At 43.0% G+C, this 26,886-nt stretch overlaps 1 protein-coding gene across 1 annotated transcript in view; it reads right to left on the minus strand.

Annotated features, from left to right (window-relative positions):
- The window catches only part of PATJ (PATJ crumbs cell polarity complex component), a 136,906-nt gene that overhangs the window by 85,893 nt on the left and 24,127 nt on the right, over nucleotides 1-26,886 (minus strand). Inside the window, exons 13-19 of the mRNA XM_030953798.1 lie at nucleotides 25,970-26,046; nucleotides 23,586-23,642; nucleotides 22,029-22,163; nucleotides 18,196-18,360; nucleotides 17,291-17,419; nucleotides 2,653-2,862; nucleotides 1,719-1,838 (exon numbers count right to left, since the gene is read on the minus strand). Of these exons, the coding sequence (XP_030809658.1) occupies nucleotides 1,719-1,838; nucleotides 2,653-2,862; nucleotides 17,291-17,419; nucleotides 18,196-18,360; nucleotides 22,029-22,163; nucleotides 23,586-23,642; nucleotides 25,970-26,046 (893 nt within the window). The remainder of the gene's footprint in view (nucleotides 1-1,718; nucleotides 1,839-2,652; nucleotides 2,863-17,290; nucleotides 17,420-18,195; nucleotides 18,361-22,028; nucleotides 22,164-23,585; nucleotides 23,643-25,969; nucleotides 26,047-26,886) is intronic.

A 26,886-nucleotide genomic window follows, 5' to 3' on the forward strand; every position in this document is an offset into this window, starting at 1 on the left:
CCACGGCTCTGCACCACTTCTGACCTTCGGTGTCAGGACCCTGTTTTGTTACATTTGTACAAATACAGAAGGAAAGCCCCAGACACTGCCAAGATGTTTGTATAACTCAAGTGAGAGGCAGGAGAGAAAGCAAGAGAGAGGCAGGAGCATAAGGAAACAATGCAGCCAATAGCTGGCACCAGAGCAGAACACCAGCAACCCAGAAATTAGCCCATTTTATTAATTTAACCAGCATTAAATGTCCCTTTAATCCATCTGATCTGTGTACCTCGAGCTCACAAAACCCCCAGGCTGAAGAGATCCTGATTCTCTCCATGTTCACTTCATTCCCCTCGGCTCCTGCAGCGTCGTCCTCCCAACACTTCCCCAAGTCCAGGGCACATAAATCAGCTTTCTCTGCCCAGAACCGCACAGGGTTTGTGTCCCTGACCCAGCAGTTTGCTCTGCATCCTCCCTGACTGCTGCACTGCAGCACCAGACACCACCAACACCACAGGGAATGCTGCAAACACGACACTGAAGCAAATAAAATCCTCAAATTCCGTCACTTTGGGGCTGAAATTCTGGTTGCCAGTGCCTCAGAGTGGGAGTCAGCAGAACACACCACTCCTGGCTACCTGTGTGAGCAGGTAAGATAATAAAAAATAATTTTGGCTACTACCAAAGCTGTCATACATGAGGTAAAACAAAATGCAAGTAAATTCCCCTGCGGGTGTTTTGTCCAAATTGATCATTCCAGTTTCAGGACTTTTAGGTAAAATGTTTTCTTTAAAAATACTTAATGGCATTGGTTTTATTTAGGAAGTAGAAAACCAATCTAAGCTGGCAGAGGATAAATTCTCTGCAACCCCTCCCATGCCCCCAGAAAACAACAAATGCCATTTTACATTGTGAAAATCAGTAAATATCACTTATCATCACCCAGGCTAATTTCTTCACAGTATACCCACTAATCTACCATTTCAGCATTAAAAACAGTTTTGCATCCAGAGACAGGTACACATGTTCAGCTACAAGAAAATCTGGATTTTATTTTTCTTCCTGTGTTGCAGTTCTGCATGATCATTTACGTGTTGTATTTTCTGGTGTAAAAAGAATACATTTATGGGCATGAATTTTGCAAAGCACTTGAGAACAGATGAAAGTTACAAGATATCCACATCTCTCTAGCTCTGCACTGGTGAGAACTGCAATATTATTGCCTATTACCCTGGTATCTGAGTTTCTCACTATCTTTAATGCCACATCCTCCCACAATAAACAGAATTATTTCTCAGATAGTAAGGATGAGGAGAGTTGAGGCAAGAGTAAAGAAATCACTCCAGAGAACATTAGAAGGCTATGAAGAAGAAAGTATTTTGAATGTGCCTTATACTCTGAACCACTTTTTTGTTTTGCTTCATGATAATTAAAAGCATTCTGCTTCCATACTTTGCTTTCAGTGCAAAGCTGAGCCCACCACTTCTGATTATAATAACAACACAGCATTCCTATTTCATATCCAAGGTAACCCAAGGTATTTTAATGACATAATAAAGTTGATAAGGCAGTCTGGGAGCTGCATTGGTAAGTGCTCCCAATGCACTTGGCACAGTTCGCTGTTAGAGGGAATCCAATACTTTCAGCCTTATCTGAAAAACATACTGTATTTTTTTACTTTAAAACATCATTTCCTGTCTGTATAAACTGGAGTTGAACCAAAAAAAGTAACCAAATACCTGTGGTGCTTCAAGTATTACTGAGAAATTTGTGTTATCTATTGGTTCTGGAGACCCAGGGCTGCTTTTGATGCTGCTGGTTTCCACACTGTGCATTTTCTCCTCCTCTCTGCTGTCTCCCTGAAAAAGGTAATCCAAACAATGAGTCAGGAAAACGACAAAAAAAAATCCCACATCTTTCAATAACTTAAAAGGGAGAAGGAGAACCAGCCACTGGAAAAAGAATTATAAAAATAGAAAGTCAAAAATGGAGAAGTCAACAGCTTTTGTTCTTTGAACATATTGGTTCAGATGCACTAAAGCCTAAAGAAATGTGTAGAAAGGGAAGACAAATACAAGGATATGAACAATGAAATATCAATTTTTAGGAAAGGAAATAATATATTTAACAGCTTTCCTACACTCCTATTTCACAACTCCTCTACCACTTTGAATTACAAGCACTTTCTGTTAACTGAGGCTTTAATTAATTTTGCCTGGGCGCCCTTGATGAACAATACTGCAGCATTCCCCAGCAAACTACTGTTCCAAAGCCTTGATTCCAGAAAAGGGAAATTCTGCTTGGATTTACAGTCTTGACTTCAAACAGAGCAGCTTTCTTTGATGTCATGGAGCTCAAGCAAGCCCTCAGTAGTGTCTGAGAGAGAAATGGGCTCCAGCACACGTTTAACTGGGTTGCTGAAGTGCTGGAACCTGTGCACAGTGTACATGGGTCTGCCCAGGCACATCTCCCAGCTCCATGTGGATGTTCTTGAAGGAGGAACTTGAGGATTCTGGTTTTGGACACTGAGTTGCCCATTTGCCAGGACTTCTGGCCCTCTCAAGGCACAGCAGCTCAGCTGCTTCCCAAACGCACACGTGCCCTGTGCCGAATTCTCCCCACAAACCCCATGGGAAGAAATAATTAAAAAAAGAAATTGAAATCAGTTCTTACCACTAAAGGCTTGCAGATCCCAAGGGAAACTGTCCCTGGGGGCACAGATGTCAGCACTTCCACCGCCTCTGCCAAGGTGGCACCATCCAGGTGTTTCTCGTTGACGAACACCAAGCGGTCGCCCGGCAAAATCTGCCCCCCGCGCTCGGCCACGCCACCGGGCACCAGGGAGCTGATCACTATGGCTGTTCCTGCTGGATCCAAGGGGTCCTGGGGGGGAAATAACATAAAACACCCCCAGGTGAAGGCCTTGAAAGATGATGTTTGTTTGGGGTGTGTAAGGAGCACTCAAGCACCTCCGATGCTACGGGACTGAAGACGTTCAAAAAGCGCCACCTGCCAACACTGCCAAGGTTTAGACTGTGCAAAAAGGAAGATATTCCATCACTTGCCTAATCCATTAAGAAATGTTAAGATCTGAAAGGTGACTGATACCCTGCCTGTCCTCTCCTTACACACACAGACACAGCCAGGCCAAGCTGCAAATAGAACAACAACACTGGCAGCCTTCCACCAGCCTCCATCCAGCCTGCGACGTGCTAATGTCACAGAAAATAACCACACTGCACGTCACCCAAGGGCTCCAGAGCAGCAGAAATGATGGCAAAAGGAACCACTGCAACATCAGAAATTTAATTCAAAATCTGAAGCTCAAATGGAAGCCCCAAATATTGAAGAAATGGCAGCTGATGTGGGGTGTGTGACTGCAGCGTTTCTGCTCTGTCGACTCCATGTGACAACTCAGAAGTGACATTTTGTCCACCTTAACAGGGAACAGGAGACAGCAACAGAAGAGTAAGCAAGATTATTACTGAAGGCAAACAACACTGTAGCGGTGGATGCAGAGAGTGTGTCAAGCACAAAATATTATACACGTTGTAAACTGATGCAAAGATATCTGCTTCACTTAATACTTTATCCTGTATTAGCCTTTGCTTTGTCTCCTGTAACATTTCTATCATGCCTTCACTCATTAAAAAAATTATTCTTAATCCAATAAAATTATAAATTATTATATACTGGCAGAAAGATATACAAAACAAATGTGTGGGGTTTTAATTTTTTTAGTATTTTTGTTTCCTCATTTGTTTTTTCAAGATTGCAATTATAGCCTTTCTCCCCCTTGCTAAGGGCTCATAAAATTCAGAAATGCTCCTTGCATGCACTGGGTTTCCAAATACACAATCATGGACTATTTTTCCCTCAGGACTTGCATCTTATTCAGGGCATGGGAGGGATAAAAAAAGGGCAAAATTCAAATCACAAAGACCACCATGAATTCAGCACCTCAGTGTTAATTTGAAAACAGGAATGCTTTTTAAGCTCTTTATTTTTATATGACTATACACTGCTTTCCAAGGGCATATGTTTTTTAAGGTATGTGCAAACATATGAGGCAATGCCTGTAATATCTGTAAAAGGCTGGAATTAGAGAAGTGAAATTAGAGTTCAGCAGGAAGAGCCACGCAGGAGCTGGATTCAAGTAAACAAAAGATCAGCAACAATTCTCTCCTGTTCTGCTGCTCGATCCTGCCCTTTTACAATTTTAATTTTACGATTTATCCGCAGTGCACACAAGATGTTTCCTCCTGAGTGTCAGGTCCTGGCAGCCAAGCCCAGCAAGCTCCCTGTGCTCACCTCCTGTGCCAAGGTGCTTGTGGCGCCCGAGCTGTCTGTGCCCAAACCTGCTGCACCTGGTGCTCAGGGAGGATTCCCTGGGCTTCCAACAGCATCCCCTCAGGAGATTTCCAGGAACAAACCAGAGCCCAGCAAGTTCCAAGAGGAATCCAAAGGGATTCCAAAATGTGAAGGGAAAAAAAGAGCTTTAAGTGTTGGATGTGGAAAACTGAAGTTAGTGCTGCCCTTTGTTCTTGCCAGCAAACCCCAATCACCCTGGAACCAGCACAGTCTTGTAAATTGGTTTTAATCTGGGGGTTTGCTCCACTGCAAATTAGAAATAACCTTCTGGACATCTCTGCAGACCCAGGATGCAGAGAGCCCCTTCCCAGCAAGCAAGGCACTGTTCACATCAGGGAGGCTTTGCTGGAGAACTAAACCAGCGAGTTTTCCTGCCATGGGCTCATCTTGCCGTGGCCAGGGAGGTTTAGGCTGGTTCCCTGAATGGGTGAATGCTCTCTCAGCAAAACAACACCTCTGCTGACACAACAGCTTTTATAATATGACTTTTGCTGGCTTAGCTCTATTGATAAAAAATGAACGAAACAAACCCAGCACTCACCCCTACCCAGGCAGAAAAGCTGACAAAATTCTGTGAGTGAAGGACTGGCCCAGTAATTATGGTGCTGGCTGAGGATGGGGCAGAACCAGGTTCAAACCCCTGCTCTGTCTGATCTAAATCAGTTCATTTTTGGGTTCTGGATCAGAACCACTTAAGCAGGACATGGGACTCTCACCATCAGCTGCTTCTATGCAGGGTCACTGGCCTAACTACTCATCTCTGATGAGAAGCAGTCCTGTTTCAACTCACCACTGAAATAAAAACAGTTTTGCTCAATAAATCATCATGTTTTGGTAGGAGATAATTTAGCTGAAAGAAGTGCTCCAAAAGGAGGAGAGATCCTGCAAAGCAGCAGCTCGAGGCAGAGAAGTTTTGAGGACAATGTGGTTATTTTCCCTGCTTCACAATACACACCAGCACAAGCCATGCACTGGAATTGCTCCATGAAGAGCAGCAGGAATCTTAAAAAAGGGGGCCCATGTTAAAAACTGTTGTGCAGGCAAGTAGGAAACAATTCCACTGCTGATTTCAAGCAGAGGGAGCTGTTGCACAGGGAGAGAGGAGCGGGATGAGCTGCACAGGGAGAGCTCAGCAGCAGCACCAGCAGTGCCAGAACCTCAGGGCTCACCAGTGCCTGCACCACGATGTGATTGCCACGAGGAGTGCAACAAAAGCTGCACAAGAAGGCACAGACCCACCGAACTGCAAGGTGTAATCATGTACATCCATATTCTCTCTGTAATTTAATATTCTACCACAACTGTGGATTGCACTGTGCTTTCCTTATCTAAACCAAAGGAACACTGGGATTCTTTCTGAAACCTTGCCTTATGATTTACCCTCAACCCCAAGCACACCCTAAAGAAGCACCTGCTAAAACAAGACAGCAAACACCAAATTCACATTTTCTAAATGCTGAGTGCAACTGGGCCGTGAGGGCTGCTGTCTTGTTTTTGAAAGAAAGCAGTGCTTGCAGCAGGATGAAAAACAGATCCTCTCCTTCTATACTGAGCGCAAAAGGTACAGTTTGTGTCTAGTTAGTATGGTTAAAGGCAAGTTCACCCCCACAGTGGGATTTCAGGGCTGCCTCCACGTTAACAGAGCAGCTAGAACCATTCCAAGTTACCCAAGAGCAGCAGTGTGAGTGCACACCTACCCCGAGGCTCTACACTCACTTTACTTGGCTCAAAGTGATTTTTAGTCACCAACAGGCAGGAGCAGATTTCAGCCTCCACTTTTAAGTGAAGGCTTGTTTACTGGGATGGAGTTTGCAACTCTCCCCTCAAACCCAGAAGTGATTTAATTTCAATATTTCAAGAAATTATCACATGGCTTCATATCAGAGCACAAGGGGAGTGTGATGGACAATCCCATGTGAACTGGCCATGTTAAAATAAACACAAATCATATGAACATTAGGACTGGAAAAGATCTCCAAGATTGTCATGAACAGGCCTTAGCACATTTAAAGAGGAACTTTTACCTTTCCTGAAGGATTCCTTTACACCAATGAATAATGATTCATATGAACAACGAGGAGAAGAATCAGACTGCAAAGCAGTGACGAGACAAAGCCCCTGAAGCCAAAAAACTCACTTTTAAGAGAAGAATCACATGCTGGAACGTTTTCCACTTGTGTAAATGCTGAGAGCTGCCCCCTGCCATGCATCAGCAGCAGCAGCCCAGGACAGAGGTCCCCAGGTAACCCTTGCAGAACTCCTGTGCTGTAGCTGCTGCCCTCCCCTCTGTGCCATGGATTCTAGGAACTTGTTTAAAATGGCACCCATTTATTCATACTTAGCACACCATATATTTAACTATGCTGAACCATAGGCTTTCCCCTCTCTCCCCCACCCCACTCCTCATCAAAACCCACAAATGTTTCCCGGAGTCCAGGTGTCAAATTTTTCTCCTTATTTTCAGCGCCCCGTTTGTTCAGGACTCATTTAGCAGTGGAGAGTCAGGCAGGGGCCACTGCAGTGGCTGCCTCTGGGATGCCTGGGTTTGGGGCGCTGTGAAATCTCTTAAAAACCTGAGCTCTGCTAAAATGTTAAGAGTCCCAGGAGTTCAGAGAGTCCTGCGTGCAACCCTGGAGCTGCAGCTTTATTGTGGCTTTAATTACCAAAATGGGCACCAAACACCCACACTCAGAATGCCTTGGGAAGCAACCCTGAGACAGAACCAGCGCTGCTGACCTCTGGGAAGGAAAAATGATAAGCCAGGCTGGCTGTTGCCTTGTTCCTCCCAAAAGGTGAGGTGTGCAGCAGCCAAGAGAGGGCACTCCAGGCCAGCCCAGCTCCCAGCACCGCAGGCATTCCCTGCTCTCACAACCCATCCCCATCCAGCCAGCCCCTCCTTGGGCTGAGGATGAGGAGCACTGAAACCACAGCTCCACTGGATGGGAGCAGCTCCCACGTTTGCCGGGGCTCTGTTTGTGTTTTGCTTTTTTTTTAAAGGCTCCTATGAAAATGTAAGACAAAGCTGCGGGTGACTGACATTCCCTGTGCAAAGTCACTCTCACTTAGTTACAGGCTATATTAGTTTTGGCATCACTTGAGATCTAAATCCAGCTAGCCCGACTTCCTAGAATATTTCAGCTTTCTTCAAGCAACAAACTGCCTGCTGCCACAAAAACACACATCCAAAATAGCATGGCCAAGGATCCCAAAAGAAACAGTTTGAAACTTTTTTTCCCCGCCCGTGCCATTTTTTGATTTATCTGAACATTTTTACAAGTGCCAATTTGTATACTGCAGGTTTCTGTGAGGGAGCCAAAACAAACGCCTTGGAGCTCAGAGGTCAGAGCAGCCCAGCTTCATTACATTTTGCATGGGACCACTTCCAGGTCTAACACACATATATCCATATTTAAAACTCTTCAGTGAATAAGATACCAGGCTGGAAGACTCTTAGACACAACACTTTTGACGCTGAACAAGGAAAAGAACAGTGAAAAGAAGCAGAGGCATTTTATGTTTGTCTCTCTATTATGCAGAACAAAGGTAGAAGTGCATAAGTAATGTACCTGCATGCTCAGTGTGTGAAATTACTCAAAATACTCATCCATGCTCTCACTTTGTGAAGTGCCTGTGGTTCCCTTTGCAGAGCCACCCTCCACAGTGATCCCAACAATGCCAGTGGGCTGCAAGAGCCAGGAGTGACAGAAACCCTTTTTTGTGCCTTTTCACAGCAAGAAGTGCCCCCAACAGATGGGGAAGAGAGGGAGAGCCAGCTGTGAGTGAGGTCTGATTCCCTCTTTAGGGTGGCCTCACTTTAGGGGTGAGACTCAAGGTCCAAACCCTCTGTTCACTCACTCCAACATGTTTACAGCAGTTGGAACTGCCAAAGGCACTCTAAGGCCTGGAAAAACATCCCTGAGGAAGTGCTCCACTGGTTTTCGTTAGACCCACTGCCTCTGAGTGAAATCCGAAGCATTTCAGACCTGTTTCTGCCTCTTCCACTTGGGTTGCAGTCAGCAGGGCTGCTCAGGAAGGAGATTACACAACGCACAGCCTCTGGCTGTACCAGAGAAATAAACTGCAGGCTGATGTGCTGAAGCAACACAAACTTAAATACAGAGCAGCATTCAAGGAGGAACGCTGAACTTTGCTGTGATGTAAGGCAAAGCACTGGAAATAAAACATTACTATTTATTGATCTGCAGTGAGGGAATAAAGCAATGAATTTCAGAAGCTCTAGTGTACAGCCGGCATTAATCAAAACTTCTGTTGTGGGAAATGTCAGCAAAGAAACAGGAATTCGCAGGGAAGGGGGGAAAAAACAGCAACAAACCACACAGAGCCCCACCCAAAGGAGGAGAGGGAACAGCAAAATAAAGAGGAGGAGGAGGAGGAGGAGGTGGCACAATGGGTTTCCCACAGCAGGCTTTCATCATGTGGGATGTGAAATCCTATCAGCCTTCCCCAGCAAGAACCAACACGGTGGCCGTGGGTGACTCAGCTGGGTCTGGAGAGCACAGCACAGCTCCCAGCCCTCTGCTGCAGAGCAGGGACCCCAGGGAAAAGACCTCACACAATACTGCTCTTCCCAAAGAAAAAGATGAAAGATAGGCCCAGGATCTGGGCGCTCTCAGTGTCACCGTGCACTGGACTCAGGTGCCTGTCGCTATCTTTTAATTTATCAAACTTCTCAATCCATCCAAGGTTTTATCCGCCTTTCATATTTGCTCTCCACAGAGCTAAAGTCTCAGGGATTACATTCATTAGACTCTCTTAATATCTTAGACTTTCAGACTTTCCAGCTCCAGAAAAAACACGCTGAGTGCTGACTACAGGGAAAAGCCACGGAGATAAGGAAAAAAAAAATCCCTGAACTCAGAAGGAAGTGGAGGAAAGCCACTGTGTGATGAGATAAAGAAGGGATAGAGATGTGTGGGAAAGAAGAAAAAAACACCAACAAGCCAAGGGAAAAAAGTATAAATGGTATCACCTACACAGCCTGTGCTCAGCAGGCCTTAGCACAGGTTGTGAGTTTGATCAGCTCTCAGATTCAAAGAATTCCTGAACTCCAAATCCAAGCACAGAGCCCAGCAGCACTTGCACCAGCGAGGTGAGCCAGCCTCAGCACTGGTAAAAGTCTGTGGAAGTGCAGGATGTGTTTTCACACAAACCAGAGCTCTCCTCTGCATGAGAACCTTGCCTCACAAACAGCAAACACATGAATTATGGAAGACTTGCTGCAGAAAAAGCTGCAAAATGAAACTGGGGACAGAGGACAGGTTGGGTTTTATGCAACAAGGATCTGCAAACAGTGATTTGGCCCAAAGAATCAGAGAATCCCAGACTGGGTTGGGTTGAAAGGGAACTTAAAGCTCATCTCATTCCACACCTTCCACTCTCCCAGGGTCCCAGAATGCCATCCAGCCTGGCCTTGAACACCTCCAGGGATGAGGAACAGGCTGGACGAGGGAGCAGACAGAAGGCTTGGCAGAAAGGTTGCAGAGAATTTTAAGGCTACAGTGAATCACATTGAGAACAGACAGAAAATTCCAAGGGCAACAGGATTCCTTGGATTTGGGGAGCAGCATCTTCCAGCAGGGTGAGGTACTAAGAAAACAGAACACCTCATAAGTTCCATGAGTTTTCAGGATGCTTCATGCTTATCCATCAGCACCACCGTCTACCTCAAATCTCATCATTTCAGTACAAATTCTGAGCTGTCTGGGCTGAGCTCTTCCACACCCACTGCTCCATCATCTCCACATGCCCACAGCTTCCTCCAGCCTCATCCACATTATCCCAGCTTGGCTGAGATTTACCAAGTGGTTAACAGAAAATCCAGCTACAGTTTTGTCCCTTTAAATTCTCGCCTTCTCTCGCAGGCAGAAGACATCTGTGGAATAATAATGAATTTCTTTGGTTTGGGGTTTTTTGTTTTTATTAAAAGCTATTCTTTCTAGCAGGAAATGAAAAAGAACAACCAGATTGGAGAATTTGGGGGAAGAAGGGAAAACGTTTCTAAAGGTTAATAGTAATAATACTGCTCAGCATTTATTCCATGGATATGTGACAAAGCAAAGAAAAACAGATGTTTTCAGTAATGCTCCAGTTTCTCTGCAAACTCAGGTATTGTCCAGAGTTGCTGCAGCTCACAGGGACAGGAGGGATGCTCCTAGAGCTTGCTCTACAAGACAGCAAGAGGAGGGATAAGGAAAATCTCTGTCTTTACTGAGTGCAGGACAATCTGGGGATCAGCACAGCTCTGCGGAAGGCAGGTCCTGCTCAGCCAAAATCTGCTGCCATGGCTGAGAGAAGAACACTTTAATAACTGAATAAAGCCAAAGATAACAGCAGTGCTAATACTAATAAATATAATGAAAAAGGGACATAACACAAAGAGAGAGAGAGGAATAAAACCTGAGGAAAACAAGTGGTGCACAAATCCTGTTCCTGAGCAGTGATGCACCCCTCCTGGGCAACTGCCCCCATTTATAGATCACATCAATCATATATCATGAGCATGATATCCTATGGAATAGCCCTCTGGCTAGCTCAGATCACCTCTCCTGGCTTCTGGTGCTGCTCCTCACTGGCAGAGCATGGGAAACTGAGAAGTCCTTGACTCAGAGCAATCGCTACTTAGCAACAACTAAAACATTACCCTGTTATCAACATTGTTCTCATGCTAAATCCAAAACACAGCGCTGCACCAGCTACTTAGGAGGGAAATTAACTCTATCCCAGCCAAACCCACAACACCTGCTTAGTGTGGATGGGAGAAAGGCTGTGGAAGTGTCTACCTGGAATTCTGTGAAGCCTTTGACGCTGTTTCCCCCAGCATTCTCCTAGAAAACCTGGCTGTGCATGGCAAGGATGGCCAAGAAGGCCAGTGGAACCTGGCTTCTGTCAGCACTGGCGTGGCAGCAGGACCAGGGGACAGTCTGTCCCCTGTGCTGGGCACTGCTGAGGTGCCTGGAATTCTGAGGTCACAGAAAGAAGGACATGGAAGGGCTGGAGCAGGTCCAGGGAAGGGAATGATCTGGGGAAGGGTCTGGAGCACCAGGAGAGGCTGAGGGAGCTGGGAAGGGGCTGGAGAATCCCTGAGGAGCTGGGAAGGGGCTCAGGCTGGAGCAAAGGAGGCTCAGGGGGCCCCTGTGGCTCTGCACAGCTCCTGACAGGAGGGGACAGCCGGGGGATCGGGCTGTGCTCCAGGGAACAGGGACAGGAGGAGAGGGAACAGCCAAATTGCACCAGGGGAGGTTCAGGTTGGATACAAAGAAAAATTCCTTCCCCAAAAAGGCTGTCCAGCCCTGGCACAGCTGCCCAGGGCAGTCCCCATCCCTGGAGTGGTATAAAAGCCCTGTGGATTGTGGCACTTGGGGACACGGGGCAGTGGTGGCCTTGACAGTGCTGATGGGAACTGAAAGGTCTCAGGACTTTCCCAACCTGAATAATTCTGAGATTCCTCCCTAACTTGTCATTTAGAGTCCTACTGATGGCCCCTTCCAACCCAGTGTCAGGGAACACCCAACCCCTGACTTCTTCCTCCAGGCTCTCCAGATCTCTTCCTGTGGGTCTGTCCGTATCTTGGTTTGAGACACACAGAAATCTCTTTGATTTCTTATTAAAGTGGAGAGCCTCTGCTCTCCCAAGGCATTAGTGGTGCAGGTTTTGGAATCCACTAATCGTGAACACCTCAGAAACTTCTCCAGGAATGTGCTCAACTGCATTCACCAGCTCTGAGGTCCTGAAAAGTAGTTTTTAAGCTGAACTCCAAGAGAATTTTTCAAAAAGCTACACTGAATTCAATTCATGACACACTATTAAGAATTATTTTACACATGAAGCAGCTTAATATGATTTAAAGGATGTAGAACTTTCCCATAGGGGGAGAGAAGCAAATCCTCCGTGAGATGAGTACCAACACAGCTGGTACTGAGGCTTACAGAACTTTGATGTTAATGAATGTGGATGGGTTGTAGAGATGGGAGAAAAGCTGCCTTTATCAGTTTTCCCAGTACCAAGCTGATAGCCATTGTAAAACTGCTTTTTAATACAGCTGTGCAGCTTTTGCCAGTAAGCCACAGGTTTCCATCACATGATCAGGTGAAAATGTGTTTAACAAAGACATGAATATGCTTCTTTGTTCATAACAAACTTATCACAAGAATAGACAAAGCTCAAATTATCACAAGAGGGCAAACGTTTAGCCAGCAACTTGTCAAAGCATTCCAGCCTGCATCTCACTGCTGAACAGACCAAGAAAAAAAAAAAAAAAAAGAAAAATATAATCTACATGAATACCACCTTCTACAAATAAGAAGTCAGTTTCTTTTTTTTTTTTTTTTTTGGAACGCTACATCTGGAGCCTGTTTGGGGCATAAAGAAAAGAGGAAAGATATTTGGAGACACTTAAATTGCTTCACTTCCTGCCGTGAATGACTATGCAGTGATTTTGTTAGAAAAGAGAAAACAATTGTTTCCCATGCTCCCTGGGAGAAGGACAAAACATAACCTGCTGAATGTGCAGCAAAAGAGACTTCAGCTCTACAGCACGAAAAACTGCTACTAATAATAAAGGGAAGGCAGCAATAAGGCAGCTGTGGGGTCCCTATTGCCAGAGCACCGGAAAATCCCTGGAGCACTGACCCAGGCAGGCACAATTCACACAATTCAGGGCAACCTGGAGCTCCTGAGGGGTGAAATGCCTCTTTCTGCTCCCATGGATCACTTGGAGCAGGTGAGTCCATGAGTTCCGCCAGCCAGCCAGCTCTCCAGGGCAGCTGGAGTGTGCCAAAGCAAGCAGGCACTGGGGACTTATCTCTGAGCACAGACAGGGAGAAACAGCATCTCCCAGTCCTTCCCAGGAGCTGTGTAAAATGTCAAAGCTCCCCGTTGCACCCCTCAGCCTCTCCAGTTTCACGCACTCTGAAACAGCTGCTTTAAAAAGACTCTGACTTCAAAGCACAGTAAATTAAGCTCCACATAAAGTCCATTCAGCTTTCTGTTTAATTTGATAAAAGCTCATCAGACCATTCAAGTTACCTTCTGGTCAATACTGCCTCAAGAAATCTGCAATTCAGCTACCTGTGGTTTTTCCAATATTTCTGTAAAACATTACTGACAGAATCTGTTGGCCTGCAATGCATCAGGTCTTTGCTAAACACTGTTCCAGGGCTCAAAGAACCTTCTGTCCTGCTGGGATCTCTTCATTTTCTCTAGAAGTCTTTTGGGATTTTTCTTTCCTCTTGCTCTAATGCCCTGGGGTCACAGTTGTTTTCAGACAGCATTTCTCTCTCTGTTTTAACCTGATAATGTAACTTTCCCTTTCTTTCTAAGGAAAAGGGATTGGTCTCAAAAACAATGGCTCAGCTCTGCCAGGAGGCTGGATGGGGCTTGGAGGGTCTGGTGGAAGGTGCAGGGTTTGGAACAGCATGAGAGTTAAGATCCCTTCCAACCCAAACCATTCTGGGATTCTGTGATCAGCTCCAGGCCAGACAGATTTACTGTTAAGCTGGATACTTTCAGGTCTGCTGACAAAGAGCACGAAATGCACTGACTGCAGCCCCTTTCCAGCCCAGGTGATCCCAAACCCCTCCACCAGCAGGTCCTGGGTCCCTCCTCCCCACCGGAGCTCACTTGGCACTGCCTGTGCCAGCAGCACCACATAAAGGTTGGTGAGGAGGTGAAAGGCAGAGCAGCCTCTCCAAGTGGAAGGAGAAGGAAATGAGGGGAGCAGAGTGAGCTGCTCCATGGAGGAGCTGGCCAGGAGGCTGAGCAGCACAGCTTTTTAATGGCCAGGAGACCTCTGCAGCCTTCCCACCACATCAAGAAAAAAACAATGCCTGGCCTAGGATCTTTCACCAGGTCCCAACACAGTGATGACAAGAGAAAAAAAAAAACAAAGAAGATTTCATTTTAAGACATCTTCAGTGTTTCTTATTTAAATAAAAGAAAAAAAAAAAAATCTATCATTTCAAGAATCCACAGGATCAGCTTCTCATCCGCCTCCCCTCTTGCCAAGTCCTGACCTTGCTGCCAGCAGAGCAGTACTCTCAAAAATTTTACATTTCCTACAACATAATTACAAATTACAACATTCAAAGGGGAAAAAAGGGTTTTTTTAAAATACACAGAGACCACAGGAAAATGAAGAATATCCTATATAAATACTATCCTGCCATAGCAAAAGGGGTAACTCTACCCCAAAGTTTTATGAACCTTATTTAAAAAAGGAAGTTTTAAGCTCTGTTTTAAGCCCTTAAATCCCTAAAGACAATCAAAAGAAAACACAGGACAAAGTAGAAATACTATTGATTATGCATAATTGGTATAATTAATTTGTAATTAGTTCATTAAAATATATAGGCATTGGAATTATGCTTGTACATTTCTGGGAATATCCTGCAAGTCACTTGGGATGTGCTTATCATTTATTTGATAGATGAAACATTATTAGAAAGACAGCCCATTAAAAATTAATATGCCAGAGTAATAATTTTCTCGATCTCAGCATTCAGTTTTCCACGTACTCAGACTCCTATTCTGCCTCACAAAGAATTTTTATTATTTCTGTTTTGCAGAGCATGACTTGGGAAGCACAGCATTTAGGACAACTGAGGCACAGCAGCCTTTATGCTGAGCATGCAGCCAGTTTTGTGAAACAAAATGGCAAATATTATAAATTATATACCACAGGAGTGTTCAGCACAAGATCTAATTCTACAACTTAATTTAGGATGCAAAGGTAAAAAGCTTTGTGCTTGAAAGCAAGTAGGAAGAAACTTGCAGAGCACTGGGAGCAGGCTGGTGTGTAACTGCTGAGCATTCTTGTGCTTCTGTAGTGTTCTGGCATCTCTCACTGTCAGAAATGGATGAGCAGGACTCCAGAGCTCCCTAAGCACTGCAGGGAACAGCCCCAGTCCCACCCTGGGCTGGGATCCACTGGGATCCACCATTTCAAAGGTGCTGCTCCACTTTTGTGAGGGGCAAAGTCAGGTGGGACAACAGAGCATCAGCACTTTTTAACCCTGATGGCACTTCCCTGTTCCCACTGAGCATCCTGAAGTCCCTCCAGTATTTCTGAAGTGCCATTTCAGCCAACAGCTGCGGAAATATTGGATCTTAAAAACCCAGGATAGTCACATCACCTCCTCCAAGCTGGGTATGCAACACCAAGCTTTCCTTGAGTTTCTGTAATGGACAGAGCCACTCCTTGTGTGTTAATTGCCAACAAAATTTCCCCTTCAAAAGCATTTTCCTCCCCACCCGACCTCCACCAGCACTGTGGCAGCCTAGAAAGGCTGGTCACTCACTCAGGATGAAGATGGGCCATGGCAAGGCCCATCTTCATTGAAAAACACCTACAAAAATGTAAAACTCATATTCTTCAAATGGAGCAAAATCAGCAGAGGATACACAGCACGAGCAGTATCATTTGCCATTGTAAAGCTTGAATTTTCTCTTGTAAAACAAAGAGTATGTGCCTAAAAAACCACCTTTCATGTTTTAAAGAATGGTCTCCAAGTCCTTTAAGGCACAATTAAACAGTGCTGTAATTCTGTGCTTCCCAGCAAATCTGTGTTAAGAATTCCAAACACTCTCCCAGGAACCACACACAGTTTTTTTGGGTTTTTTTTTTTGCTTTTTTTTTTCCCCTTGCCTCCACTGTAGCATGGACAATTATTTATTTTCTTTGCCTTGCACTCAAGGATGTGATGGATGTATTTACATAAACACACACACAGCCACAGATATCTCTCTACAAAAATTAATCTGCAGATGATGAAAAGTGTAAAAGATCTAAGAGGCAAATCCCAAACAAAAGAACACACTTTATACATAAATATCTTGAAATTATAAAGATCTGAGATTAAGTGGTTTACCACTCATTTAGAATTGATTAGAATGTATTTAAATTTAGCTGAAAGTACCACAACATTGCTCGTGTATTTGCATCTGCGAATAAGTAAATAAAAAGCCTGCTATTAAAGCCTTCATTAATTCTGATTATATGAGAACTTAAAAGCAAATCTGTGTATTACTGCTCTGTAAAGACTCCCAGCAACTCTAGAGTAGAGCTGGCACTGCAACACAACATGTGTCAGCTAAAATGACTAACAGGATCTATTTTCAGTAATCTTAAATCGCACTGCTAAAATATAGAATTAATGGGTTTGCATAATACTTCAAATATTTTTTTTTCCTTCTAATTCATTCCCAATTCCTGCCTTATTGTATCAAAAAGTGAATTTTATATCACTTGACATTTATGTACAACAGTTGAACACATTTCATTAAACTACAATGTTTAGGCAGCACTCAGATGTGATGTGTATATTATTATAAAGAGTGATCCAGCTATTTTATTTCCTTATAAATATGATGACTGGAGGTTTAAAAAAATATATCATGTTGACTGGAAACATGAAGAACGTTTCATTCTGACTACAGATTTTGAGAGTTTCTTCATATTTAATTGAAGACAGGGTTTTTGAAAGAAGGATTCATTAATTTTAGTAGCATTTCCCTCCAACTAAAGACTTGTCTGTTAATTTCTAAAGAGTTTAACAATTAAGAATATAATCATTTCCAACTAATACCCAAGAACACTTGCCACTCTGACAGCTGAAAAGCCATTCTAAGTTAGAACAAAATACAACAAAAAAACCCAACCTTGCCCAACATTTAGTCATTAAACTCAGAGTTATGGGGTGCAGCTTGATGAAAGATTTTGCACTTTATCATGTCCAATAATCAGAGGTTTAGAACACTCCATAGTTTATAGAATTGGCCCCAAAATACATTATTTTTCCCTACAGTTCCTAGGCCCAAGTGTCAAGTCCATTACTCAGTAATCAACATCACAAAACATTTTAAGGCATCGTGCAAGACAAAGGATCAGAGGGAATTTTAGCATTTAGTATACAGAAAAGTATACCTGATAGTCCAAAATGCTGAATCCTAAACCATTTTTGTCTTTCTCCAGCTCAATAACCTTCACATCAGGAGACCATAATGCCAATTCCCCTTCTTCCTCCTCAGGATTAAAGTCTTCCTCGGGTTTCACCTGGAAAAGAAAAGCTCTGGTTCAAATACCATTCTCTCAGCTCTTTACAAACACTATTCCTTCAATATTTTGATTATTAATGATGCATACATGCCCTAAAATGTGACCTTTTATGGAATTGAAACTTCACTGAGCATTATGAATAGAGTTTTCTCCAGCTTGCTGCCTTGACTACTCCCCTGGGCACAGGCCTACACGTTTTGAGCATCAGAGCCCAACCTGGCACACAAATACCCGTGTATTAGTCTAATTAATTGTCAGAATATTACTAACCTGTTACATGTTGATGAACTTCAGCTGTCCCATTAGATGCATAAAGGAAAAAATAAATAGCATAAAAGATTTAACCACAGACAGCTAATAGAAGGGCCAGGCAATCAGAAAAGATGAGAAGCCAATCTGTAAATACTTTTGCAAACAGGAGCAACCACAAGTGTCAGGCTTTGCTTTGAGACTCCAAAGCTCCTGCGACAGAAAGAAACTTCTAAGTTTCAATTTTATTTTTTTCCCCCAGTTCTATAAAAACCTACTCAGAACACGGAAGCAATCAGCTAATGGTGGCAAGGATGTGATTTAGTGTAACTCAGAGCTCTCACTCACCTATTAAGTGTGGGGATGATGAATGGGATGTGCAGTCAGCAAAGCAGCGCCGTGATTTACCTACCTTGTCTTCCCAGGACAATGAACCTCCTCAACACCAGCCCCTGCGAACCCAGGGATTTTTCCCACAGAATTTACTGTCCTTTTGCACAAGTGGGTGACAGGAGAAGCGTTACCTGCTGCTCTGGAGGGGACACTGCCACGGGGGGCTCGTCCACCCAGGACTCGGTGCCGTCGCTGAAGAGCCGCCGGCAGCACACCAGGGTGAAGGGGGGTGGCACCTCCTTGAGGAAGGTGACAGCCTCACGCCGGGACCTGCCACACAGCTGCACCCCGTTTACCTGCAGAAGAGAGAATTAAAGGATATCCACCAGATTATTTCTTGTTTTTTCTTTTTTTCTTTTTTTTTTGCGTACTTTTTTTTCCCCACCTGAGCCTGAACGTCTGATTTTACCTGGGGGTTCTGGCACAGCTTGCACAGTTTTATTAACATATGCTTCTGAAGAATATACACATTATTGTAAAACTGCATTTCCAAGATCTCATTACTACTGACTGCTGCATCATGTCTCTCTAGCTTCTTCGAACTTCTTTTCTGCTCACTGCTTTTCCAAGCCTAAACCTTTCCTAAAATTCTTAATTCTTTCTCACCTCTTTCTTTGCTGGGGGTCTTTTGTCAGTGCTAGGCTCATGTATTTGAATTTAAAAAGATAAAAGAATTAATTTTCCCACAATATTTTAAGGAAACACAGGTTCTGAGCTCCGATCAAAAAACTGAAGTCAGAACTATCACAACTAGTTAACGGTTTGGCTCAATGACCAAATTTTTGGTCAAAACCACCAATCATTAACGTGTTTTCCAACCTTAATGATTCTCTGATTCTAACTTTGCCAATTTAAAACGTAACAAAGTGACTGAAACTAAAACAGATCCTACAGAAAACAGGTGAGAACGTTTGTACAGTGAGAAAGAAACCAATTACAGCAAGCAATTAAACAGAAAGGCCTGACAAGGGTCAAGCTTACTATACCATAAACTCAAGATTGTGAGTGATAGCAGATCATTGTTAATGGATGCTCTATTTCATAGACTTAGAAAAATTAAAAAAAATAGAGAAATAGAGAGATAAGATAGATAAATAAGACAGATAGAGATAAGATGATAAGATAGAATAGATAGATTAGATAGATAGATTAGGTAGATAGATAGATAGATAGATTAGATAGATAGATAAGATAGATAGATAGGTAGATAGATAGATAGATAGATAGATAGATAGATCGACAGACAGACAGACAGATAGATACTGGTGCTTTAAAAAGGGGATACTGCAGCTGCACTTTTTTTTGTAGCTGTCCCATCCCTGGAAATGTCCAAGGCCAGGCTGGACAGGACTTGGAGCAACCTGGGATAGTGGAAGGTGTCCCAGGGGTGGGATTGGATGGGCTTCAATGTCCCTTCCAACCCAAACTATTCTGTCACTCTGTGACTCTACTTCTGCAGGAAAAGAAGAGGGATTCATCCTCTTTTACCTCTTTTATAACTTTTATATCCTGAGGGTTCCTCTCTGCACCAAGGGGTGTCCCTAAATAGGAGGACAGCAGGATGCCAGCAGGTGCCATAAATCACCAATGTTAACCAGCACTGCAGCCCCAAAAGAGCAGGGCTTTAACCCAATTACTGCTGTGGACTCAATCCCAACACCTCGTGTCCTCCAGGGATTTCTCTCAGGCTGCTTCAAGCCTCTCTCGTGACCAAATGTCCACAGGGCTGGAGTGCAGCCTCTAGTTTGGGAATCCAGCCCCTCATCCAAGCCATTCCCCAGCAGGAACCAAGGCACAGCAAGTGCCTTGGATTACCTTCAGCCCTTCCCTCCATACCCACACTGCAAAGGAACCTACACCTGATCCAAGAAAACAGCATGGAAACGTTCACCAGACATGGACACACCTTTGTACCTGTGCACTTGAGGCAGAGCCTCTCCATAAACCTCCCACATCTCCCTTCAGTCTTATTCAAGGCTCCAGAACAATCCCACTTTAGCCAACATCTGCTTCCTCATCACTTCTATTTTTCCCCCCACTTTGTGCTTTTTGCACTGTAAATACAGGTTGGACTGCTGGGAAACACAGAGCTCTTCTCCCACTCTACATCCCAGCCAAGCAGAAAGACTGAGAGTGGTGGAACTGGCCTCCACCACGGTAAGACAAACTGCTCTGGGCTTCTTGTGCAAGAATTACAGCAAGTGCTGAGCTATCAGCCTCGTCCATTAGTTAATTATTTAAGCAGAAGGATCCACACGTAAGGATTTTTTAATGCTTGGAGAGTGGCGGCGTGGTGGAAAGCTCCCAGCACTTCTCAGCATCCCGTGATGGATGGGGAAGAGCTGCTGTGCACCCCCCAGCAGACCTGGGGACTCCCATTTCTCCTCCTGCAGCTGCCAGAAATCAGCCTCTGAGCAGGCAAGGTGCCCTACACCCACTCATTCAGCACATGAGCCCTCAAACAGCAGGGAAAACGCACAACAAAAGGGCACAAAAAAGCAATTTACTCCTGAAAAAGAACACAGTGGAATTATCTGAAATGAAGGGCAGGGGAGGGGTATTGTGCTGTCTGTCATAATTCAAACACATCATTAAAAATAATCAACATTCAACCTCACTGTACATTTAAAAAAAAAAAAAAAAAAAGAAAATCCTTGCTGATCATATTTTAATCCCAGGCCCAGGTAAGGCTGCTTGTTTGGGGAATGGGGCTGTCACTTTTTCCACTGCAAACCCCTATTTAAGGGGATTTATAACTTGGCTGCAAAAACACAGTTTGGGCTAAACCTGGCACTTACAGCTTTAGCCCCAGAGCACATTTTTATTTTGTTGGGGTTTTTTTCCCAACTACAGAGCAGCAAAAAATTTACACTCACTAGGTCTGGGCATACCTGTGAACTTAATTCTGAGTACAGAGTAATACATAAAACTGTTAAATATACACAATTAAAGTTTCCTAAGCTACTCTACAGCACTGCATTATTGCTTTTTCTATAAATTCTTTTTTGTTTAGTGGCCAAGCAATTTAAATGACACTTCCAGCATTCCATTAATCCCTTCCTTCAGGAATCAAGGTTTCCTCCATTAAGCAATAAGAAAATGTTTTAGGTCTTAGTGATATCAGTATGAATTTTTGATGTTAGGGGGTGAAGAAGTAAAAGCAGAATAGCTGTACACCTAACAAATCAATCTTTCAGAAGGCCTAATTCTGTTTCCATTAAATGTTCTTTGCATCCACTAAAAAAAGGCTCCAATATCAAAATATTCCACAAGGAGTAAGCATGCAATAAGAAATTAATGTCTTCTCACTTGCAGGCTGATACACCAATGGACACATGTACACACACACACACACACACACAAATAGGAATTATTTTAATTTTATAAAATAATTACTTTTCTGAGGAAATAGGTCTGGTGTGACTCTGATAACTCCAAAGCTGCCCCAATACCTCCTTATACACATTTAAACAAACTGATGTGTTTGCTCATACACACAAATATCTTTCAACACTCCACAAAAAAGTTTTATTGTGTAACTGAAACCACTGTTCCTATGACTGCTGTAAATGTTTTAGGGGTGACAAATATTCAGAAAGATTATCCACCACAAAAGCTAAAGCCAAACTGTGCAAAAGACTGAGCCACAGCACTACAAATAATTCAACACAAATATTATCCCTGCCCTTGTAACTCTTGATACTCATGTTAAAACATTTCAGAAAAAAATACCCATGAAGTCACTGAGAGGTCACAAGAATTTTACATTTTTTCCATAAATATGGAAGGGACCAGTGAAGAAAATGAATTAATTCCAAAGCATGACTCTGTTTCCACAACTAATCTGGAATAATTCTATTGCACACACAGCAGCCAAGCTAGAACTGAAGAGAAAAAGTCTAAGAAGGCCAAACAAACAGGAAATACATAATTTTTATCTTTATTTTCTGTTTTATTTTTTTACCTCCAGAAGTTCATCCTCCAGTTGCAGAAGACCAAGAGCTGCAGCTGGGCCATCTGAAGCAATGGATGATATATAATGATGTCCATCAAAAGTGTCCAGCTCAACCCCTAATCTCAGAGTGTGGATGGGTAACAGCTGCCAAAAGATAAATATAAATATGTATTTAAGTCTAAATCTTTATCTACCAGGATAAAACAGATTTAGGACTCAGTAGCTCACCAAATGGAACCAAACCCACAGTAAGATGATTAAATGTTCACAGTGACCTCTCCTGTGTTACAGCACTACTGTCCATGACTTCACTTTGCAAACTGTTTGCACAAATAAAAACAACCAATCTGTTCCTTGGGGGAAAGGCAATTTGAACTGTATTCTCAAATAATTAAACTTAATGGGAAAAACACAGAGAGAAGTAGCACCCAAAAGGTGAGCTGTCAACAAATCACAGAATGGTTTGGGTTGGAAGGGACCTTAAACATCATCCAGTTCCCTCCCCTCTTCCATGGGGCTGGAGCAAAACAAAAATAAAATAACTAGAAATAAATAAAGGAATAAAATAAATTCCATAATTGCCCTAAAATCTCACCACAAGATCAGCTGTCTTACTCCTCTGGGAGCTACACTACTTTGAGGCAGAAAAAATATCCCTGAAGTGTCCTCTGTAAGTAGTTACTAAAACTGATATCCTTTTTTCTGCAAGGGGAAATCACTGATTTTGTGTCAGCCTTTTCCCACTGGGACTTCCTAATTTGGAATTTTTCTCTAGGGAAACTCCAACCCTCACTGCCTTAAGTCTGCTAATATCAGGAAAAGTAGAATAAAAGTGATACACTGTACAGAAAAGGCAGGAGAAATCATGGCAACGTGGGGAGAAGAGATGATCAGCAGGAGCTGCTCCTTCAGTTTGGACATTTGCTGGCTTTTTATTACTGGAGTTCAAACACTGACTGTCCTGCTTCCCAAAATATTCTGGATATTCAAATAAAAGGAGCAATCCATTGACCCACAGCATTCCTTCAGAGCCATGTCTGATCATGACTTTATGGCCCTTCCCCACTGAGGTGTCCCCACAAACACAAAAGTGCATCACCTCTAAAAACCTCCACAATATTAACACAGGTATCTTGAAAATCTCTTGGAAGTGAAATTAATTTAAGATCTGACACTATAAATGAATTACACATCCCTTTCCCTGAGCCAGGATCACTACAGCAAAATCCTCTGTGGGACAAAAAAGTTGTTCAGCGGAGTTTCAACCTTAAGCTCCATTCTGTGCAATTAAATACCCAAAAAATTTAGGGTTTATGTGCATGGCTTGAGGGTAGGTTTTTTGTTGTTTGGGGGTTTGGTAAGGAACTGTTAAAAGGTTCATTTGCCTGTGCTATGAAAAGGTATTGGATCAGTCCAGGAGATAAGCAGAATATTGGCAGCCTTTTTTTGGAAAATATAGAGCCACAAAACCACTGAATTCCTGAGCCACATCTGGAATTGTGTCTTGCCCTCCCAGGATTACTCTGCCAACATACACCAGGCAAGAAACCACCATGTAAGCCTTACCTTCGAGTACTTCTGGAGCTCTGAATCGTCTTTAAAGGGCATATCCACATTCACAACCTAAAAATTGGACATCAGAACATTTTTCAACAGCAGGACAATAAAGACTTTACCAGAACGATGAAATTCTGGCAAAAAAACCCCAACTCGTGAGTAAAATAAACTGTACTTAAACAATGTCACATTGATGCAAAATAATTTTAAACAAATGTTAGAAAAATCTTTCAGGCACAGAACATTTACAAGTAGGAATGTGGTGATTATGCACCATTAGCAGACTCCAATATTATCCTATTCCCGGAGCCCAAATGCCAATTTTAGTCAAGTTCAGTAATCCTGTGTAAGCACAAAATGCCATTATGTTTGACACAAATACCCACACGGCCTTGCCAGTCAGAATTTGAAAGTATGACAGCTTAAGTTGTTACCTCAGGCTATAGTGCAGCCATCTCCCATCCAGACTAACCCACCAACTTCTGGCTTGAAATACATAACTTTAATTACCAAATGGGAATGGAAAGTGGGTTATTTAAACCAGGGACAGGAAATCCTCTCAGTGTCTTTTTTTAAAGATTAATAAAATGACTCTGCTGACCACCAGTTTTCTTGTATTGTCTATTCTTAACAGAACAGATTTATCTGTAATATTAGAAGGTTATTTACTTCAATTTTAAATGTAATTAAGACAAAATCATAGAATGGTTTGGGTTGGAAGAGACCTTAAAGATCATTTAGTTCCAATTTATGGCCCAGGGTTGGAATCTAGGACACTGAAGTTGAATGTTTAAAGGAAAGCTGCACTTGGTTGATCTGAAAAAAAACAGCCTTGCAAAAAAAAAATCAAGTAACTTTTCTTTGAAAACTTCTAGTTTAATAAAGATTAGACTTTTCTTTTGGATTAGTTTTAAACAGGGCTTCCAGCATGCTGTTTTGCAGTACTCAGGGTGTTTTTCCAGACAGACAGAACCCATTTCATGTCCATGCATGTAACTAAATGGATTTATGACTGGCAGCTCCCCAGCCTGACACCACACGGTTCCTGCTTGAAATCTCAGCTCCTTCCATTGCACCAAAAAGGACCAGCAGCACAGAAGGCACCAGGGCCACCAACCCCTCTTTTCAAACAGCTGTTTCCTCCCAAGATAAATACTCCTGAGAGAACCCTGTAGGCACCTTTGGGGTGAGTTCAGGGGGCTGAGCGAGGATGGTGTGACACAGGGACTGGGGTGGCATCAAACTGGACATTGCTGCTCAACATAGGAGGCAGGCACAGGCAACCAGAACCAAAAAATGACTTTCAGAATGGGATGGCAGGAGAGCTCCCTTCTATCATGGTTAACATTGTCAGCGCTGACATTTCACCAGCGGCTGGAGGAGGATTTGGAATGGCTGGATTCACCAGCTAAGCAGGATTTCATCCTCTGTGGGAAGTGTGATAGCGCTCAGGGAGGTAATAGCAGCCCCTGGAAATGTAAGGGTGGGAATACCAAGCAACTGAAGTGGGCAGCCAAACAGATTTATTGCATCATGTACATAATCTCACACGAGCTCCAGATCTTAAAGGGGCGCTAATGGAAGGAGGGGAAGCGAGTTTCTCAAGGCAATTCTTAAAGCTACTTTAAATCTCCCAGAGAGTGACTGGAACGATGGCTACTCCAAGTAGTAAAAATAAGTGTCTCTAAATCAACTGGACAAGCATTGCAAAGACAAACAGGGCATTTTCTTGGTGGTGGTGAGAATTTTTTAAGGCTTTGGGAAGAACGCTGTGCCGAGTCTTTTATCTGTACTGAAAAGCACAAGTGAATTACAATTTCCATCAACTCCTCATGACAATTCATCAAAACAATCTTTTGCTAGGCAATTATTTAATATGAAGTGAAGAAATATCTACTAGACACTGGCACCACAAAGTTACACTACTGAGAATTACTTTGTATTTTCCCAGCATGTTTGAAAATCATTCTTTCATTCTTCAGATAAAATGGTAAGATTCTTCTGAAAACGGAAGCTCTATCCCGAGCCCTTTTTATTATTCAGTGCCCAGTAAAACAAATAGATCATGAATGAAATAATAAAAATGCCATATATTTTAAGTGGCTTCTGTGATGCAGATTTAACAGGACAGCTGATTTCCTTAAATCACTGTTTCTGTCTCGTATTTGTATAACAATAATATCTATATAAACAGAATAAAATAAAAGGGCAACACATCCCCCAACTCATTATAACACACATTTCAGCTCTGATGTTACATGGAAGAAAATCTGATGTTACTGATCTGTTCCAAACACTGAACTGTTCTATAAACAGCCTGTGATGCTAAGCTCACAGATCTGTAATTTAAAGAAATAACATTCATGAATGTAGTTTATTGAAGTAAAACATACCATAACTTCGTATTCTGGTCCCAGCAGGTTTTCCCATTTGGATTTCAGCTCATGTGCTGGAGGGAGTGGGACTCTTCCTAAGTATGAAAGTGAATATTAAATTTACAAGCATATTGTACATTCAGAAGTACATTTACTTCTAAATACTCCAATAAAAATTCAGTGTAAATAAAAGATTAGAGGGAATAATCCCCAAAAGGGAAGCGCATTAAGCTGAGTCTATCAAACAGCGCAAATCAAAGATGTCTTTCTTAGGAAAACAATGCAAAATGTCAGCTCCTGTAAAAGTGTGATTTATTCAGCTGAGAGGCAGAAGAGGTGATGCTTGGTGATGAGATGTGAGTTCTGTACCATGCAGTACTGTAAATAAATCATTCTTTCAGGCTGCAAAACAAATTTCACACGACTTCATCGTTTGTTGCCGTGAAGACGCTTCCCACTCCAGGGAAACATCATCTCCCACCCAAATGAGCCCCCTTAAGAAGGAAAACACCTGACAAGATATTGCTGTTATCGAGGGGCTGTGTCAGCACAATGCAGGCACAGACTTTATTTATACATTTGGCAGGTATAAAGCCTTGTCTGCTTTAATTAGGCCAGTAAGTAACATGAGCTTTAATATAAGCTCCAGTTCTAAACCAGTCTTCCGTGGGAACTTGGCTATCTTGACATTTATATCTTTGCAGCTTTCTTACTTATGCAACCAAGGCAGTTGGTTACAGTCCTGTAAGACAATTTGACAGAGCTAGACAGCAGAAAATGACTGGCTGCCCTGTGTTTGACCTCAGCCAGAAGCTCAGCTCACATATAAAGTTCCAAGCTGGAGCAATGTGTAACTGGTAAGAATCAAGCTCTACAGCAAATTCCATCCAGCAGCAACAGCAGCAGCATCTGGGGGCTGAATTACTAAAAACTAG

This window comes from Camarhynchus parvulus, chromosome 8 (genome assembly GCF_901933205.1).
Source record: "Camarhynchus parvulus chromosome 8, STF_HiC, whole genome shotgun sequence".
Lineage (NCBI taxonomy): Eukaryota > Metazoa > Chordata > Aves > Passeriformes > Thraupidae > Camarhynchus > Camarhynchus parvulus.